Source organism: Microtus oregoni, unplaced genomic scaffold (assembly GCF_018167655.1).
Source record: "Microtus oregoni isolate MIOR12 unplaced genomic scaffold, Mior012 000038F_ref0000394, whole genome shotgun sequence".
NCBI classification, from domain to species: domain Eukaryota; kingdom Metazoa; phylum Chordata; class Mammalia; order Rodentia; family Cricetidae; genus Microtus; species Microtus oregoni.
The window spans coordinates 23651846-23672378 of record NW_024543097.1 but is presented as its reverse complement, the minus strand read 5'-3'; the positions used below and the strand labels follow the sequence as shown (position 1 = coordinate 23672378).

General features: G+C 46.0%; 1 protein-coding gene across 1 annotated transcript; it reads right to left on the bottom strand.

Moving 5' to 3' along the window:
- Positions 1–10835: 10835 nt before the first annotated feature.
- Positions 10836–11774, bottom strand: LOC121433513 (olfactory receptor 6B3-like). Its single transcript, XM_041631966.1, has one exon. The coding sequence runs from the start codon at positions 11772–11774 to the stop codon at positions 10836–10838; it is 939 nt and encodes a 312-aa protein (XP_041487900.1).
- Positions 11775–20533: the final 8759 nt, after the last annotated feature.

Genomic DNA, 20533 nt, shown 5'->3' with positions numbered 1-20533 from the left:
CATTGGGTGAAATGAGGACATCTAAGGATGGAGTTGTGGGGACTATAAGGTGGGGTAACCCAAGGACCTATGTCTTAAGTGTTGGTGCCATATCCTGGTCTTGGCTCTTTCTATTAGCAGGTGGATGGGTGAGAATCATGGTAACCCACAGGCCCTTCCTGGTCCTGATGATGGGAAGTGTATCCAGTACTGTATGGTGACCCATGTGCTCTGACTTTAAACAGCATCTATGAGACTATGCGGGCAGCTGTAGATTAATAAAACTAGCAACAAGAACATGAAGGAAACTTTAGAATGAGTGTTGTCATTTGTGGAGTGATTCTCCTCAGGGGCCTCAGAAGAGGGCACAGAGAGCAGGGGATGGGCTGGGGCATCTAGAAGAACTAAGGGGGTTTGTGAAAAGTTCCAGGGTAGACAGAGCTCAGTGCTCTGAGACTAGGGGAATAACACAGCCCAAGAGTGGCTGGAATGGACATACATGGGGCACAGACATGGAGGCGGCCAAATGAACACCTATGGCAAAGGCTTGCAAGTTTCCTGCAGGCTGGGTAGGGACTTTCAGGACAAGGTCTGGTTGTCTCCAAACTATATAGACACCAAAGAAGGCTCTATAGGGGTTGCCCAGTCTCTCAGAGATCCACCCACTACAGTGGGCAGCTTGGGAAGCAATAGCCCCACCACCTAGGGAACAGCTAGCAGCTGCCTGCAAGGAAACTTCTAGAAACCAGTTTCCCAGAGACAGGTTTGAATTTAGGGAAGTATTGATGCCACTGAGGCAGTCGTCCCTGCTGTAAAATGCTAATGTGTGTTTCAACATCTTCCAGGACATCATGCAGCCTCCTTTAAGTCAGTTCAGTAATAGCCACTGCCATTGGGATCTGAATATCTGCCCTTGGACAGGGTCCAGGGTGTGTCTGTGTTTCTTCCCAGCTAAGTGGTCGCAGAGGGCTTTGATGTAGACATAAGGTAACTCAGTGGAGGACATCAACACTCTCCTACAGATGGGATTGTTTATACTGTTTATAGACGGGGGAGCTGTGTCTCATGTTCACATCCAGGACTGCACATACCCACAGACTGTGCTCACTGTTAGGATGTGGCTCCCCATCACTGTGGGTGGGATAACTAGCAATGGGTCCATGGGATGGAGAAGACCTTGGTCTGCAAATTGAGCCACTTTAGAGCTGCATCCTTGATTCACTAGAACATTGGTCATGGTTGTGTGCATTGCAAACAAACTTTCTATTTCAGAATAAATACAGACTTACAGAAGTCTATGGACCCTTGGTTCATATCCTGAAGGCTGATGGCTGTCAGTTTGGGGTGGCCCAGGCACCTGTTCACAGCTGTATCCACATTGTGTAGTTTACATTTCTTGATTTCCATGTCCTTTCCTGCCCCAGATCCCTATTAATTTTGAACTTTTGGCTTCGTTAATAATGAGGGAATCGAAGCATGTTGTGTTAAGACCCAGGCTATGGTCCTCACTGATCTTGAGGAGAAGTGGACCAGGGCACAAGTTATCCCATGAGTGGGATACTCTGAGAATGAATGCATTTTTATGCTGGATTGCATGGCTCTTGAAGTGATTAGAGGGCCATATGGGTTTTGATAAGGAGCCAGAGGGTCTCTTATCACAAGCCAGGTGTGCCAGTTACCTCAGACTGAATGCCCTCATGGATAAAGATCAAACTCGGATCCATGCAAGAAACCAAGAGAGATTTCTGCAGACCGAAGGTGCCATGGGAGCCTGTGAGAGGGTCCTGCCCCATGTCATCCTGTCGTTGTGAGCTCAGAGGCTATCCTCCTATCTGAGCCAGTGCACAGGACCTCTCCATGGCGGGGAGCAGATGTGCTCTGATGTGCTCCATGCAGTGAGGATGCTGACTCAGACTGTGTGCTGCTAGATGGGAGGACATAGCACAGCAGCCCAGACTATGCCTTCAGCATGACCTCCAAATATGCACTCAGCACAATTCTCACAGATCCATACTCAACACAGCACCCATCAATTCCTAGCCAACCAACATCTTTCAGTGCTTACTCAACACAGGACTCAACAACATACACTTAGCACAGAAATCCTGAACATGGACACATCAGACTGAGCTCACTTCCCATCCACACACACTCGGCACAGTGCTTCTAGATGCGTACTTACACGGTGTCCATCAATACACACTCATTGTAGTATCCAGCTACCTGGGATTCTGGAAGCCTCACTTGGACAGACAGACTTTGGGAACACGGAGGAGCCCCTTCCTGGGTGGTGATTCCCAGGCTGGCCACAGTGACTAGATGAGCTTCAGACGGATTCTTAGGACATGGGCTCCTTAATTAAGGAAAATAAGAGTTATGGCTTTTTAACTGGAACCCAGTGTCTCTAGAGACCAATTACCCCCTGCAGCTGATGAAGCTGCCCACACTGGTAATGAGCTGGATCAGGGCCTCTGGGGCAGGCTACCCCTGATGCTGCCTATGTCTGTCAACCTGTGGAGTGTTTTGGCTTCATTAGTCACCTCCCCACCTGCCTATCTGCCTGCCTGTCTGCTATGCTCCCCACTGGAGGAGCACTGTATAGAGGGTTCTTCTGTCACCTGTGGCCCTGGGCTCAACAATTATACAAGGGCTTGTGTTGAGAGTCAGACTGGGCCTCAGCAGGAAGCCAGGCCTGTATGACCAAGGTGGATGAAGAAGGGGAATGGGTAAATACGGAGATAGCTCTGTTAAGCCCTTGGGAACCATAAAGCGTCAGATGTACTGGATATCACAGGAGATCTCTACTCATAAGGATCTCGCATGTATGGAAGGATCTGATGAATTCTATGAGCGTTAGTACCCTCGGGGCTCATTTTCCCAGATCTCAGTTCTACTGACCCCTCCATTGTTTCCTCTTGTTCTCTCAGCTCATGTATCCTGAAGCCTCCCTGGGGTTTTTTTGCTATGAAATAATCCTTTACACTTTGAAAACGTGTTGCTCTCCTCGTTAATAAAAAGCTGACTGGCTGGTAGCCAGGAAGAAGTATTGACAGGACAGCCAAACTAATGAAGCTGGGATGAAGAGCACAGCATCAGAAGAGTTGCAAACCAGACACGGGGGGAGGGGGCAGCAGATGATCTCTTTACATGGGAAAGCATAGATAAAAATATGGATTAGCATAAATATAAAAGTTAGCTAGTAACAAGCCTGAGCTATTGGCCAAGTATTGGTAATTCATATAAGCCTCAGTATATTTATGTGGGAGCTTCTGGTTGGGGGGGGGGGCAGAAACTTCCACCTTCAGATGGTGACCACTGTCTGATGTAGATCCATCTAAGACCTGAGAAGGCTTTAAAAGTTTTAAACACAAAAACTGAATCAAACTTGGCTTCCAAGCCGGGCGGTGGTGGCACATGCTTTTAATCCCAGCACTTGGGAGACAGAGGCAGGTGGATCTCTGTGAGTTCAAGGCCAGCCTGATCTACAAGAGCTAGTTCCAGGACAAAAACCAAAAGCTACGGAGAAACCCTGTCTCGAAAATAAAAAACAAAACAAAACAAAACAAAAACCAAAAAAAAAAAAAAAACCCTTGGCTTCCTAGTCTCATGTCTCTCTTGCTGGCTACAGTACAGGGTTTCATTTCTTCAGCTGTTAGTCCACCATGAACTAACACACCTGGCTGGTTCCCACAGCCTCTTACATGACATCAGTACAGGGAGCCTTCTCTTACCTTCTGCCTGTGGGCTTAAGCTACCAGCACATGCTTTACCAGCATGCTGTATTGCAGGTTTAAGGTTTTGGCTCATGCAGACAGAAAAGGTTACAGAAATGCAGTAAAAAACAGATTCAGAAGGGAAAAAAAACACCTCTAAACAGATTACAGTGTGTTTAAAAATATGCATAGGCCTGTGATATGAAGGAAAAGAGTAAAGAAAGTTCTTAAAAGGGGAATAGAGTAATAATAAATGTAACAAGCCATGTAAAGATGGAAAATACACAGAGAGTCAGATCCTGTATTTTATTGTGTTGTCTTTATATTTTTTGCTGATAAGAAACACCGGATTATAAAATCTATTAGATTCAGCCAACATAAATATTTAAATTATCTTGACTTCAAAATTTAAGTCAATAGATATGTTACTTTGAGGGAGAGGTTATGCTTTTATTACATGGGATATGAGAAGCTATGGGTTCATTCCAGGTAAAGGAAAACCAGGTTTGATGGAGGAAGAACCCCTGAAAAATCTGACTACAATTATAAACAAATAAATCCAGAAGAACTGTAAGACATGTGATGAATATTTTGCCTGCTCAAACATAAAATAGTTCATTTTGACTGACATATGTATAATACACAGACTGTACTTGTAGTAATACAAATATCCATGCTACCTTTAAAAGTTTATGTATTTTCAGAGCAAAGGACCAAACACCAATGAAAATGGATGGCCCAGGTGATCCAGAATTTGTAAATGCCTCTGTTACAGTTTTCTAAAAATTCTGCATCCAGAACAGCTTCAAGGCTGTTCTGCTGGCTGAGATAAGATAAGCTCACAGAACACTCCAGCAAGACTTAACAAGTATCTTGATTTTCTGAAGATGTGCCCAAAGATGGCATTGCCCCTGACAATAGGAAATAGTCTAGAGAAAAACAATGCCACATTCCCAAAATATTAGTTATGTATGTTTCTATCATTTAAGAGGGGTTGGTTACGAGTTGTTATTGGCAATGATCAGTGAAAAAGTTGAACAAAGAAAATTAGATTCAGGGATCTTGTCCTGAAAAGAAAAGGTGGAATATAGGATTGATAGGAAAAAAGGGCAGATTATTATATCTACCTTAGTCCCCCAAAACCAATGATTAATCTCAAAGTATTTTAAATTGTTATGGATTTTTGTATGTTGATATAAATTTAAAATTGATTTTGTTATACTGTATGTATAATTCTACTCTTGTTTGGGATATTGTGTTTAAGCAACTCATTTAAAATGCAATGTATAAGTAAGAAATTCTAATTAATGGTCATCTATAATACTCAAACTTATAGTCATATTACATATGTTTTCAAGGTGATACACAGATATATGTAAATATATAGATGGACTTCAAACACTTCAAAGACCTACAGAATATGACATTTAATTTGTTTGACAACCTAAGACTTTTCATGACAGTGAGATACATCTGCTCTAGGCAGTACCAATCTACTTCAGAGAAGATGATGGGCATTGAAGAAACTATGTATGGAGTTTGTTTTCTTTATGGCAAAAAGTAGCCATTTGGGCAAAGAAACTGCCCTTGCCTCAGTTGCTGACAGTTACTGTCCAAACTGGACCAGCAGGACACAAAGAAGTTGACTTTGCCAAGACAAGATACGACAGTCCTCCAAAACGCCCTGTTTCTCAAAAAAGTCTTTCAGATATTCTAGGGACAGATGCCCCAATGTTACAGAGGAAACTTGGGTGACTGTCCAGAAAGTCAGCTGTTTCTGTCAATTTTTGGAAGTTGCTTACTAAGCACTTCCTGTTTATTCAGATAATATTATATCCTTCTGGTATCTTTGATGGAATTGAAGACTAGATAGTTATAATTATAATTTTCCTTAGTTATGATGAAAAGGTAAAAATAGATGTAAACTTTATACTCACCAAGTTAAGATAGATAATGTTTTTTCTAATTTTGCCAAATAAAAATGAACTGAATATTGTAACTGTAATTTTTGCTTGGTAACCGTTTTTGTTATATGGAATTTTACTATGTTAAGGTTAAAAACTTCCTAGGAGTCTCTGTCTCTATCTTCATCCATCGCCAGATGAAGGTTCTATGGTGATATGCAAGATATTCATCAGTATGGCTATAGGATAGGGTCATTTCAGGTTCCCTATCCTCAGCTGCCCCAGGAACTAACTGGGGACATCGCCCTGGGCACCTGGGAGCCCCTCTAGGTCCAAGTATCTTGCCAACCCTAAGATGGCTCCTTTAATTAGATATGTGCTTCCCTGCTCCCCTATCCATCCTTCCTTTATCCCAATCATACCATTTCCCCAAGTTCCCCCCATCCTCCCCTTCTCACTTTTCTCTCCCCATCTCCCCATACCCCCCTCCCACCCCACGCCCAAGATCCCAATTTTTTGCCCGGCAATCTTGTCTACTTCCCATAACCAGGAGGATAGCTATATGTTTTTCTTTGGGTTCACCTTCTACCGGACTGAGCTCCCAATGTCCCAATGAGGAGCAGAAGGAGGGAGAACATGAACAAAGAAGTCAGGACCACAAGGGGGCACCCACCCACTGATACAGTGGGGCTGATCTATTGGGAGCTCACCAAGGCCAGCTGGACTGGGACTGAAAAAGCATGGGATAAAACCGGACTCTCTGAATATGGTGGACAATGAGGGCTGATGAGAAGCCAAGGACAATGGCACTGGGTTTTGATCCTACTTCATGTTCTGGCTTTGTGGGAGCCTAGCCAGTTTGGATGTTCACCTTCCTAGACCAGGATGCAGGGGGGAGGACTTTGGACTTTCCACAGGGCAGGGAACGCTGACTGCTCTTTGGACTGGAGAAAGAGGGGGAGAGGAGTGGGGGGATGGGGAGAGGAGTGGGGGGATGGGGAGAGGAGTGGGGGGATGGGGAGAGGAGTGGGAGGAGGGGGAGGGAAATGGGAGGCTGGGAGGAGGCAGAAATTTTTTTTCAATAAAAAAAGAAAAAAAACAAAAAAACTTTCTTAGACAAAAAGGGGAAAAGCTGTGAAATAATATTGTACACTGTGAAAATGTATTGCCTCTTATTGTTAATAAAAAGCTGATTGGCTTAGTAGCCAGGCTGGAAGTATAAGCGGGACAACCAATCTAAGGATGCTGGGATGAAGATCAGAGTCAGAGGATTTGCCTGTCAGACACAGAGGGAGCAGGAGATGATCATTCTGTTGAAAGAAGATAAAAGCATGTGACAAGCATAGCTAAGAGATATTGTTAACATAAATGTAAAAGTTAGCTAGTAACAAGCCTGAGCTATTGGTCAAGCATTAGTAATTAATATAAGCTTCTACTGATTTGGAAGCTGCTGTGGGGACAGAAACCTAGCCTACAGGTTTTGGCAGATTAATTCCTTGTAAATTGTTTTTCTCACAGATTTCTGTCATCTTTCCCCAACTTCCTTTACTCTCCACAGTCTTCTGGATTAGGAGTCTCTTTCTTCCTATCCAAGCTCTGATGGCTTCTGGACCCTGGGCTTTGGTAGCCTCATTCTACTTTATGTTCACTTATTCATCTTTGTGTGTCAAGACTGCTTGTATCTCTCTTGTAAAGACCCTTGTCATTGTCTGAAGGCAAATAGATAATCTACAATGAATTTGCAGTATGTGCTAATTGCATATGAAACAGCCATTGTCAAGTGAGGTCCCATTCACAGATTTCAGAGATATGACAAACACGTGTCATGCTTGACTTCTGGCCGATTATCAGGACTGTGCACTGTTTATGTTGTACACGCCCCAAACCCCATTCTTACAGTTAACCATGGTTGTCAACCTGTGGAACCTGTATTTAACCAACAGACACATCTCTGGGTTGCTTTATGAAGGCATCTGGAGATAGGATTGCCTAAGAAGGGAGTCTTCCTCAGAGCTGGGGACCACTTCCAAAGAGATGCCCAGCAATAAAGAATTATGAGCATTGACAGGCTCGCTCTCTGCATTTCTCTGATAGTTGGTGACATTGAACAATTTTTCATATATTTATAGCTATGAGCCATACTTTCAGAACTCTCTCTATATCATTTATCAATTGGGTTGTTTGATTTTTTTAAAAGTTTTTTGAGTTCTTTGTATACCTAGATATCAATTCTTTGTCAGATATGCAGCTTGCAAATTTCCTTGTATCCTGCAGGCTGTCAGTTATCTCAGTTACTGTATAGAAAATTTCATGATGATACATTGGTTAACTGTCTTTTGTTTCTTGATTAACTGGAGCCCTGTTGAGAAATCCTGGTGTAGACCTATATCTTCAGGTTTTTTTCCCAAATTTTCTCTAATAGTTTCAGAGTTTTTCATCTTAGATTAAGGCCTTTGATCCATTTACAGTTAATTTTTGTGTAGGGTGAGATATAGAGATCTAACCTCATCCTTCTACATGTAAATATCCAGTTTCCCCAGAACCATTTTTTTTTTTTTTTGGATTTTCGAGACAGGGTTTCTCTGTAGCTTTTTGGTTCCTGTCCTGGAACTAGCTCTTCTAGACCAGACAGGCCTTGAACTCACAGAAGTCTGCCTGCCTCTGCCTCCCAAGTGCTGGGATTAAACCCAGAACCATTTGTTTAAGATATCTTTTCTCTGATGGGTCCTCTGTTCTGTTCCATGAATTTTCATGTCCATTTTCGTGCCAGTGTCATGCTGATTTTGTTGCCATGGCTCTAATATATAACTTGAATCTGATGGTGGCAACCATCCAGCAATATTCTTTTAGCTCAGGATTGCTTTGGCCATCCAAAGCCTTTTGTTTTTCCACATGAATTTTAAGGTTTCTTTCTATCTTTGTAAGAAATGTTATTGAAATTTGGAATGGAATTGTATTAAACTGTACAATGATTTTGATAGTGTGATGTTTAGTGTCAATCATCAATGACCTGGAATGTCTGGGGACAGGTCTCCAGGCACACCTGTCAGGAAATAATTAACCTCTGTACATGCACATGAGGGACTATGTTGATTAGTTCATTGAAGTGAACCACAAGAAAAGTGGGCAGCGCCATTCCCTAGGCTTGGGTCCTGGACATGTGAAGAGGAGAAAGCTAGCTGAGCACAAGTGTTTGGTTTTTCTATCTTGAGTGCTCATGCAATGTGACTAGCTGCCTCAAGTTCCTGCCATTGGGACTCCTGTACCAAACTGGATTATAACTGCAACTGGGAGCCACATAAACCTTCCCTGATAAGTTACTTTTGTCTGGATATTTTATCAAAGAAATAGGAAAAGCAACTAGAACAGGCAGAAGGGATATTTTCCTTCTATACATTTTATGAAAAGTGTGTAGGGTGTACAGACTTTCATTTATTGGAAGGGGTGTGAGGACAGTGTACAGAGCAGAGATGAAGTTCTTAGCATGATTTTTGTTACCATAGTAATAATAAATGGTAAATACTTAACAGACACCCTTTTATAGGAAACATAGCCTGTGTTTTCACCACCATAATCCCAATGGTCCCTTGAACATTGGCCATGCTATGTTGTAGAATATTATTTTAGGTGTGTTACATTTGTATACACTCTGGACCATGTGTTTAATGATGTAAAGATGTGTTGCTTTTGTTTATGCTGCACTTGTTTAACTTTGTGAATCTGTGATTCTTTACTTGTCTAAAACATCAGATGGTCTAGTAACTGGCCAATAGTGAGGCAGGAGAATAGTGAGCTGAATAACCAATAGTGAGGCAGGAGAAAGAACAGCTGCGGCTGGCAGGCAGAGAGTATAAGTATAAGGAGAACTCTGGGAAGAAGAGGGAGGCACAAGAAGAGGACAATGAGAAGAGGACACTAGGGGCTAGCCACCTTACCACACAACCTGCCATGGAGTAAGAGTGAAAGAAAGATATAGAGAAGTAAGGAGAGGAGAAAGTCCAGAGGCAAAATGTACTCAGATTAATTTAAGTTTAGAAAAGCTGGCAGGAAATAAGCGAAGCTAAGGCCAGCATTCATACCAAGAATAAGCCTCCATGTATGATTTATTTGGGATCTGGATAGCAGGCCCCCCCAAAAGAGCCAAAAGAGTAAAGAGTGTAAAATTACCAACAGCAATCCCTTCCCACCCATGTGTTCACTGCTCAGTCTCAGGACTGCTCATCACTTCTACAAAAGGCCAACACGTCCTGCACAGTCTCTCCAGCATTGGGAGGACCCCCTTTTGTCTATTACATGGCTGCAAGTAGACCCAGGTAGGAATTTGTGGATGCTGGGAACTCTGCCCCCATCATCTCCCTCATTAGCAAACACCGAACTCTAAACCCATCAGCATCTCTGTGCGCTGCACTTTCTAGCTGCTTCCTGCCTCTAAGCTTTGCTGCAGCGGGGCTTATCTGGACTTCCTTTCCTCTCCTCCATCTTTCAACACAAATCACAATGACTCCTGCTTTAAACTGTGGGAGCCACCGCACCTAGGTTCTCCTCAACCGGCTCCTGTGGGTTTTCTATCTTCTTGTCCTCCACAGGCTTTGCTTCCCATGCCACAACCATCACACCCAGCCTTTCTCCTGATTGGGTCAGAGACAGCAGGCACTGTGGTGGGCTTTAAGGAACCAATAACAACTGGAAGACATAGTCCTCATTTGACTCTGATCAAATCAAGCAGTAGGAAGACTTTATACTTTTTCAGCAGCTGAAGGGCTGTAAGGTGAGCTGTCTGAAGGGAAAAGGCTAAAGCTCGTTCTCCAGAACTGTCACAGAGCATGCCCTGTGAGTTACAGTAAGTCTGGGGGTCTTTCACAGTTCCCAGATACACTGTGCTTTGGGGACTCTTGGGGCTCATTTTGCCATTTTCAGTATTTTTATTCTTTCCCATACTGAAACCTACTGAGACTGCAGACTTCACCTTCCTGGCCCAGAGGGGCGTACAGTCTTTGGAAATGTGAATGCTAATTTTAAGGTCATTTGAAAAATGCATACAATTACCAAGTCCTGATCTCCTCACATGTAAAAGGCGATAGAATGGCATCACTAATCAAACAGCGCCAATTACGTCTAAATGCAAAGGAAAAAGTGGTGCTCAAATACCTCAACACTAGCAATGCCAAGTGTTCCCACATCCTCATTACCAAGGGTACATGATCATGAGATACTCTGGCATCAGAAGGTGCCCTCCCTCCTATGATGGTGCTTGACTCAAGCTCAAGGCCTTTCTTAAGGCCTCTTTAAACTCTTTGTTCCTCAGACAGTAGATCAAGGGGTTCAAGATGGGTGTGATGACCGTATACAGAACAGAGATGAGCTTGTTCGAGCTACGGGTGTCAATGGCCTGGGGTCGAACATACATGAAAAGTAAGGCTGTATAGAAGATGGTGACCACAGTGAGGTGGGAGGCACAGGTGGAGAAGGCCCTCCACCGTCCTGTGGCCGAAGGGATACGCAGCACAGCCAGGGTGATGTGTCCATAGGAGAGGATGGTGGCTATGAGGGGGAACACCAGAATGATGAAGGCCAGAATGAAGTCCACCAGCTCTGCTGTAGAGAAGTCAGTGCAGGCCAGCTTGAGGATGGGAGAGATGTCACAGAAGAAGTGGTTTAAAACGTTGGAGCCACAGAAGGTGGCATTAGAGATAAAATAGACCTTGATCACAGAGATGGTGAAGCCACTAGCAAAAGAGAAGGCCACGAGCTGGACACACAGCCCCGTGGTCATGATGACTTGGTAGCGCAGGGGATGGCAGATGGCCACATAGCGGTCGTAGGCCATGGAAGCCAGGAGTACACACTCCGTGCACACCAGGGAGCTGAAGAAGTAGAGCTGAGTCATGCATCCAATGAAAGAGATGCGTTTCCTCTGCAGGAGGAAGCCGTCCATCATCTTGGGCATGATGTCACAAACATACCAGATCTCCAAGGTGGACATGACACCCAGGAAGTAGTACATGGGTCTGTGGAGAGAGGCGCTGCTCCAGACAGTGAGGATGATGGCCAGGTTCTCCACCAGCACGAAGAGGTAGATGAGCAGGAAGAGGAGGAAGAGCAGGTACTGCAGCCTGGGGGCTGTGGGGAAGCCCAGCAGGATGAATGTGGTGACCCTGGTGATGTTCTCTCCCTTCATCCTTCTGCAGCTGAAAGAATCGAGAATGAATTGGCAGAGGCAGAAGGGCAACTGGCAGGGAGACTAGGCAGCCAAATCTGTAGACAATGGCACACCTGGCTGCTACAAATACCAAGGAAGGAGAAAAATACTACAGGTGTAGTTAGTACTTAATTTCAGATGGTCTACTTTGATACTGGGCTCAGAAATATATTTTTCATACTCCCCTCTCTCCATAGTGATTTCAGGATTGTAGTTTGCAGTGTGGAAACCTCCAGTAAATCTCTGAACACAGGAATGATGGGTTTCTTGTACCTGTTCTCTAGGTAAGTGAGTCATAATTGCTAGGGCCATTTGGGGTTATTGCTTTGTGTCTAAGCATTCTGTCCTCATTAGCAGGTGTTGGACCTTTGCTTGGCCTCAGGAAAGATTTTTAAAATAGGCCCAACATCAGTAGGACTCCTGGGACAGTGGGTTAGGTTATGGAGACCCTATCATCTGGCCCTCCCTTGTGACTGGCTTTCAGGCACATGACAGTGGCTCCATCCCTGTCTCTATAGACCACATAAGCCATCAACAATGCAGGAGTTTCAGTGCCATTCTGAGACAAAGAAAGCCAGCACTCCTGGGTCTGCAGGCAGCCAAGTGTAGGAATTCTAGAATAGTACGGAGGTACCCACAGTTAAGGGAGGAGTCTCCCAGGGTGGAAGCTACGGTCATGCCAGTCTAGTTGTTGCCCCTAGCCACAGTCACCAGACTCCACAAGAGAAACATCTTTACTCTTACCATGCCCAAGTATGTGACACAAATCCTCTCTTCATCCATCACCACAGTTGGGAATGTGGCATATCTCTACTTTGTCTGTGTACTTACTTGAGATCACGGCTGCAACAGGGCACAAACCAAGGTCTTCTAACACCAGGGCCACTGTTTTCTTCATGAGATACCAACAGCAGAAAAAGTGACCCATGTGGTTGCTGGCTAGAAATCTGCAATGTTAAGATGGGGAAACGCAGTGACTGGTACCACCTGGCATTAATATCACGGACCATGCAGGCAAAGGTCACAGCGTGAGCAGGAGTGTCCAGAAAGAAAGGCAGAGAATCCTCTGTGAGGAAGAAATGCAAGGCTATAGGCAGAAGTCTGGTTTATTAGCCTAGAACAAGGATTTGAATGAACAAACCACCCAATGCTCCTTCAGGATGCACCTGGCTTTGTTTGACCACTTCATGCTATAGAAAGCTTTGTCAGCCATCCCAAAAGGGCAAGCCTGTCAGTCAAGTCTGATCATTGTAACTAGAACATGCCAGAGATTCAACGTAAGAAAGGAAAGCGTTCTTTTGGCTGGGGTTTCAGAGGCTTTGGTGCATGGACATTTGCCCTGCCGCTCCCTCTCTGGGGATTCAAGCACAGAACGGTGGGAGCATATGGTGAAGACTGTCCACCCCGTGACAGCAGGAATCTGGGGAAAGTGGCTAGGAGACCCAATGTCGTCTTCAGGATCACATGTCCAGCAAGCTAACTCCTTCCCACAAGCCCCCTAGAAAGTTCCCCTGGAACTCCCCAGGCTGTGACCAGACCTTTGACAGATGGGCCCTCAAAGACATCATGGTTTGAAAGTAAATGTAAAATGTCTTCTGCAGACTCATGTTTCAATACTTGGTCCCCAGCTAAGACACATGCCCTAGTTAGGTGAAGTGGGTGGTGAAGACCATGTATGGTTCTGGTGAAGGCTCATGCTTTCTCCTTCTTAATTCTCCATGTTGTGAGAAGGGAAACACAGCGAGTGTGAGCCACAGTAAACCTCTCCTCCCTTAAGAGGCTTCTGTCAGGTATTTTGTCCCAGTGACAAGAACAGTAACTAACACAGCGGACACCCAAGAAAAGTAACTAACGCAGTGGACACTCAAGGAAAAAAATTATAACACAGTCTGCCTATAGCTTCCAAGATGCACAGTGACAAACAGCACACACACACACACACACACACACACACACACGAATGCAACTTCAAGGCAGAAGAATTCTAAAGCATCCAGAAATAAAATATTTTATAAACTGGAAGTCCAAGTGGGCTAGATTTAGTCTCCAGTCCAAAATATTGAGAGTCAAGAAAGCAACAGGACAATACACATGAAGAGGTTGACAGTATGTGACCAGTTACACCAGACCTGGAGCCATCTGTGTGCAACTGTGGCCAGACTTCTGACTACCTATTCTGTTTTTGTTTGTGTGTTTGTTTGTTTGTTTTGAGACAGGGTTCCTCTGTGTAACAGTCATGGTTGTCCTGGAACTTGCTTTATAGACTAGCCTAGCCTCAAACTCATTGAGATCTGCCTACCTCTGCCTCTCAAGTGCTGGGATTAAAGGTGTGCACCACCACCGCCTGACTACTGACCACCTATTCCGAACAGGGACTCACATCCCCTCCCTTAGTGTGAAACTCAAGCATCACAGTCACTAACCAGAGACAGAAGAGAAATCCTGGACCAAGAGCATCACCGCTGGAGAGGACAAGAGAGGGACGTGTGACAGGAACAGCCATTTTAAAGATCCCTCATTCCTTCAGGTTTTGTTGGCACCCCGACAAAGTGGCACGCATCAGCCCTTGCCAACTGAAAAGATACATGATGGAGTGTCACACTTCTTTGGGAAGATGACAAGCCACATTTTAATACTTGAGGGAATGTTGGGTGCAGCTGGGGTTGTAATAAGCAGATTGCGTGTTTGGCCTTGTATCACAGGAGGAAGGCAGAAGACTCTTTTATCCCTAAGGTTTGTAACTAGCATGATGTCAAGCCTTTTCAAGGTAACTCAGGCTGTGACAGGACGTGGATCCTTTAAGCGTGGAAAGAACAACAAAAGAATATAGAAATAGAGGAGACGGGAAAACGCACGGGGTGAGGCAGAGCAAGCACTGGATTAAGAGAAATACCAGCTGTGAGGAAAAAAACGCCAACAGGATAGGGTCACCCAGCAAGGGGGACTGCTGACCCCCAGTGGAGGGTCGGCTGCACACATCTACACACATGGATTGAGTACTCAGCTGGAGTCGAGGACTAAAATGAAAAGAAAGCATTGCGTCTTTTAAGTACAATCCATGCCCAAAACAGTTTACTTACGTAACCTCTTATCAAAATGTAGAGCTCAATAAAAATAATTTAAAAATATATAGGCTAATTTAAGTTATAAAAAAGCAATTAATTATTTCAACTTAGTATCAGAATAACCCCCTCAAAAAATAAAAACCAGTATTAGGAGAAGGAGGCAAAGGGGGACCAGGGACAGCAACTTCAGCACATCTCATGCTGAGCTCCCCCCAGGTGTGCCACCCCAGTTCTCTTACAGATCCCCTCACAAGTGAGAGGAAGCACCTGTCACCCACAGTGTTGAAAGCAGTCCTGTAAGGGTGAATATGGGAGGCTTAAGTGAGGGGCTGTTTTCTAAGAATGCTGGCATGGTGACAACAGAGATCTGATGTCACCGTGAGACCATCAGGGCTGTTGATGAGGCTTCAGAGAAGAGGGACTGGCCAGTCGCCTCACCTCAGAGCTCCTCTGCACCATCTGAGACAATTCTGAGCATGGGGGACTCTTCCACATCCACCTTAGTGGCAGGCAGCTCCTACCATGAACGCTTGACTAAGATTGTGGAGGGAAAGCCCACATAGTGGTCTCAGGTTTTATTACACTTTCAGAACCTGAGGAGGTCCCCAGGAAATAGCTGTGCTGTTGGTTAGAAAAGATATACAGGATCCTACTGCACGTACTGGCTTTGTGGGAGCCTAGGCAGTTTGGATGCTCACCTTACTAGACCTGGAAGGAGGTGGGAGGTCCTTAGACTCCCCACAGGGCAGGGAACCTGGTCTGCTCTTTGAGCTGATGAGAGAGGGGGAGTTGGTTGGGGGAGGGGGAGGGATATGGGAGGTGGTGGCAGGGAAGAGACAGAAATCTTTAATAAATAAATAAATTTAAAAAAAAAGAGCACAGTTCACCTCCAAGGTCAGGGCTAGATAGTGAGCTGTCAAAATGCTCACACGAGAACACATCCACTGACCAGGGAAGTCAGTTCTCATAAAGTGAGCAAAGCAACCCACAGCCTTGAGAGTCACCTCCACACCACCATGGTGAGGTGCAGTAGGCTCTTCACTGTGGTCATTGTGTACCAATGCTCCCATATGCTCCCTGCTCTTAAAGGGAGAAAGACATAGACAAATTGTTCCAATTTTCAGAGGACATGATCTTTTTATCTAGATAATCTATAACACTGTCATAACAGGGATTTCTAAATAGATACTAAAAAATTGTCTTCTTGTGGCTGAGGCAGGAGGATCACCATGAGCCCAAGGACAGCCTATACTTCACAGTGAGATTCTGCCTCAAACTTTAAAGAGAAAAGTAGTCTTCTCATATGTCCCTGCTAACTAGGACCTTTCTGGATGACAATGAAGACTGTTCTGGAAATCATAAAGAAGATTCTGCCTTCTTGGGACTTTGGGTCCTGGGCAGTGCATTGTGGAAGAGAACCTAGGTATCAGGGACATGCTGGGGTTTGGTACCCATGATCACCATGAAAAGTATAAAGAGTAAACCGTGATAATCAGAACTTACCAGGAGGCAGAGGCAAGGCTGGGATCTTCACCATCTAATCACCCATCCAGCTTCCGAGTGCCCACTCTAAGGCAGTCATTTCAATCAACTGGATGAGTCAGGGAAAAACCAGCCCCAACCCACCACCTACAGGGACTGTGAATTTTAGTAAAGCAGGAAGCAGTCAAGAGGTGTAGCTCCTAGCCTGGGAGGAGGTGGGGGCCTGGAGGGAGCAGGCTGGTGGGACTGGGCACAGCTGGGTGGCAACAGCAGCAAGAAGGACAGTTGGGGAATGTGTCCAAGAGGTGAGGATCTGCCATGTGGTTCCCTGGGAAGAAGAAGGAAGGCAGAGACTACGTACTACATGGCTGAAGGATGTGGAGGTGGTCAGGACCAGTCCAGTTGGAGGGATGGTGCAGACTAGAGGGGAAGAGAAACTGAAGGACCCGGGAGGCTGGTGGATTGGACATCACTCTGAGGAGTGCTGCTCCACATTCTCAATGACTGGTGTGGCGTACCTAAAGAAGGAAGGAAGCAAGGGAGGGAGCCAGAATGAAGCTGCTCGTCCTTCCGGGAGCTGATAGGGCTCGACTATGGGCAGTACCAGACACATTTTCTATCCTGGTCAATAAATCACTGGCACCAGATGTGAATTTGAGGGGCCAAAAAGGACTCGAAATGTGATAGGACAGTGACCCATGGCGTATGTTGAGGAAGGGGACATTCAGAGATGTGAGGTCCCAGCTTGGCCAAGTAGAGTCTCCCTGCTGGGAGTCCAGGGGCACAGGACTGGGACAGGGCTGTCTGATTAGTGACCAGGACCACACTGAGCAAACAGTGGGGAAGGAAATGCGTTTGCATGCAGAGCAGAGACCCCTCACGAGAGGACACCAGGAAATCTAGAGACTCGCCTACCCGCCACTTCTCAGGCCAGCTCACCCTTTGCTCCTCTGTCATCTTGAACAAGAGCTAGCTTGTCGGGTGTGGGGTCTTGAGAGCTCAGCTTTGTGGGGCTCACAAGAGCAATGTAGAGGTCACAGGACACGAGTCTCTGCTCCTCCAGTGTCTGGAAAGACTTTTGGCAAGTGCGGAGGTGAAGGGCGGTTCCCAAGAAAAACCAAGGAAACATTCCCTCTCTGCAGTCTGAGTGGCAGTGGGCAGGAGCAGGCAGTTGACAGCATGGTCATGGCATGGCCTGGGAAGTGAGGGGCTCCTGGAAACACTAATATCCTCTGCCACATCTGCCCCAGAGTTCCCAGCCCTGCCTAGAGTCCAGGCCAACTGGGATGGAGGTTAGGCTTTGCCTTGGGTTAGAACCTGGGATTGGAGGTGGGTCTCTACTGGGTTCTCATTACAATCTGGGGCATACCTAGCTATCCAAAGATGCAGGGCAGGATCCTAGGATGGGGTCAGGAAAAAGGGTGGTCCTACTTCTGAAAGGAAATGTTGGGAGGAAGCTGCGCTCAGCCGCCTTCTGAGCCCTGTGCTTCCTGGGGCCTTCAAACTTCCAAATAGCAAGGGAGATTTGTGGGTCTTTTTTGATGCAGCAAAATGGGCCACAGAAGTTTAAGCTGGTGATGGAGGAAGCAAGAAAGAGTGGGACACAAAGGGGAGAGCAAGCAGTGGAAAGCAGTGAGAGGCAGTCTTCCCAGAGGCTGGGTCAGTCTTCCCAGAGGCTGGGTCATCACTCCACGGCTACAGTTGAAGGTGGGCTCTGGAAACAGCAGCTGGTCCTGCCCTGCAGTCCATGGGGTTGACTTATTGACATTAGACATTGGGAGGGAGGATTGATGTCCCTGCGTGAATGCCTTCAGGTGACCATAGGCAGAAGGAGAGAGAGGTGTGTGCAGGGATGCAGGCCAGCTTCTGCTGAGGAAGAAGTGGATGGGGGCAGAGGTCAGCACTTGCTGAGGCTCAGAATGTTTCTTCCCTTTTCCTGGCCAAGGGGACATGTCCTAAGGGGCGTGCAAATGGAGCTGGGGGAGGAAAAATGGGAATAGCCCCTGGAGAGAATGCTATACGCAGACACAGGGTGTGGGGGTGCTGGGAGTGCATGCAAATACCAATGCGAGGCAGGGGTCTGGGGGCAAGGAGTTTCTATGGCACAATCAGCTCCGAGAACAGCGGTCCCTTCATGGACAGGGAAGGAAGCCATGGTCCCCTACCTTGGAGATCTGCTGGAGTCTGTGTGTCTGTCCTCAGTCCGCTGAAGCCCACTTCTCCCTGCCTACTGTCGCCCCCAGACAACCGGCTTCTGCTACAGACCGACTAATTCTAAGAGCCACTGGCCTGCTTGAGCCACAGCTGGTTTAAAGGATGCCCTGAGGAAGAAGAGAAACTTCCTTCCCCGTGCACAAGTATGTGGGACTCCAGGGCCCAATTACCCCATGGTAGAGTGGATCTGCCCCACACTGCCAATTAGCTCTGGTCTCCTGTGCAGGATGGTATGGACTGGCAAGGAACCCAGCCCTTTTGGCATCATTGCTGCTTGTCCCCAGCACCCTGACCAAGCCTTCAGACCCTTGACAGAGCTTCCTCTCCATCCCTCATTTTCTGGCCATGTGGTCCTGTCCTGACTATGGCCACCTTCACTCTTCAAGGCAGGGAGGAACATGACTCTGTGGAGAGTTATGACCAGGTCTAGCTCAGGAGAGGATGAGGGAAGGCCCTACCTGGGCCTACAATCTGGGAGTGTCATCATTCATGAAAGGGAAAGGAAAGGTTGAACTTATGACATTGTCAGTGACATCTCTCTGGTGAAAGAGCAACACAAATACCACAGCTTGAGTCTAAAGCAAACAGACCTGCTAGGTGGGCAGGGAGTCACCGAGCCCAGGCAGGAGAGTAAGACTGGGGTGTGAAGAAATGCTCAACCTACCCATGTCTTCAACAAGACTGAATGAGAAAACAAAGCTCAACTTAGGTTAGAAGTGAGCTGATAACACAACCAACCCTTCCTCAAAGGAGAGTCACAAACTGCCATCACAGCTAGTAGGTGACTGACACACACCAATCATGACCAAGCATGCCAACATGCTCCTCAGAGAGGCTAAGACAGAAGACAAGACAGCTGCTAAGGATGGTGGATCCAGGGATGCCAGACTCTTATACACACTACTGGTGTGAGCAAGACGGTCCAGCCGCTCCGCAAAAGAAGTCTCACAGTCTTGCACGTCGATGCATATTCGTGTGCAACTCCACACACCACATGGGTATGTCTGCTCCTCCAATTGTCTCTCAAAAGCTGGAAATAGCTTGATGTCTGTGTTACTAGTTGAGCAGATAGAGCCCTTCCCTGTTCAACCGTATCCACAAGTGAGCTGTCTGAATACAGGATGGTGTGGGTGGGCCTCATGTTCCCTTCTGCTCATTGTCCATTTGGGCATCTACTTAGGTTTCCAGGAAGAACCAAAGCTTTGGACACCTGTTCCTCCTGGAGTCTGTGAACTCAGGACTAGATGGTCCTTTCCCAGCTCCCGGAGGACACTGGCCAACCCAAGTCTCTAAAATAATCATGGTTATAGCATCTCCTCCACCCATGGCTCACACTTCATAAAGTTAAAGGTACCCAGAGTTAAAGAGACCAGCTCTTGACATTGCCTGGAAGATCATGGCATTTTAACAACAAGAGCTTCTAACACAGACATGCCAGCTTTTGCAGCACCCTTTGGCTCCTCCGAGAAGACAGAAGACGTTCTGTATCCAGGCTTGCTTTGGGTTTAGCATAGCCATCCACACAGTAAAAAGTGGCCTTTCACCTCTGCACCTTCCTGGATGCTTCACCCGGGGAACAGATCTTTTCGTCCTGCCAAGCCAGGTTGATTAAATCTTCCCCCTCACAGAAAAAAATCTTCGGGCCTCTTGTACTCAGCAATTATGGCAAACACTGCTTCTAAGACTGGTGGTCTCCAAGGATGAAGAGAGGATTTGGGATTGCTTGCGTGGCTAAAGAGCTGTCTCAGTTTTGCTCATTTATCCCTCTCAGATCTTTCTAAATGGCATTTGACAACCCAGGTATAATTAACTTATTACTTCATCCATGACATTTAGTGAAGTTTCCTGCTAAAAGACAAACAGGAGTGCCTAGCAGGTTTCAGGTATGTCTTCAGAGGTCCAGGGTTCCCAATTCCTTTGTCTTAACCTAAACAATAGCCTTTTGCTATGACACCACAATATAAATCTGTTCCAATT

Bases quoted from the DNA above. Each gene is read 5' to 3' on its own strand.
- LOC121433513 (XM_041631966.1), bottom strand. From the start codon at position 11,774: ATGAAGGGAGAGAACATCACCAGGGTCACCACATTCATCCTGCTGGGC.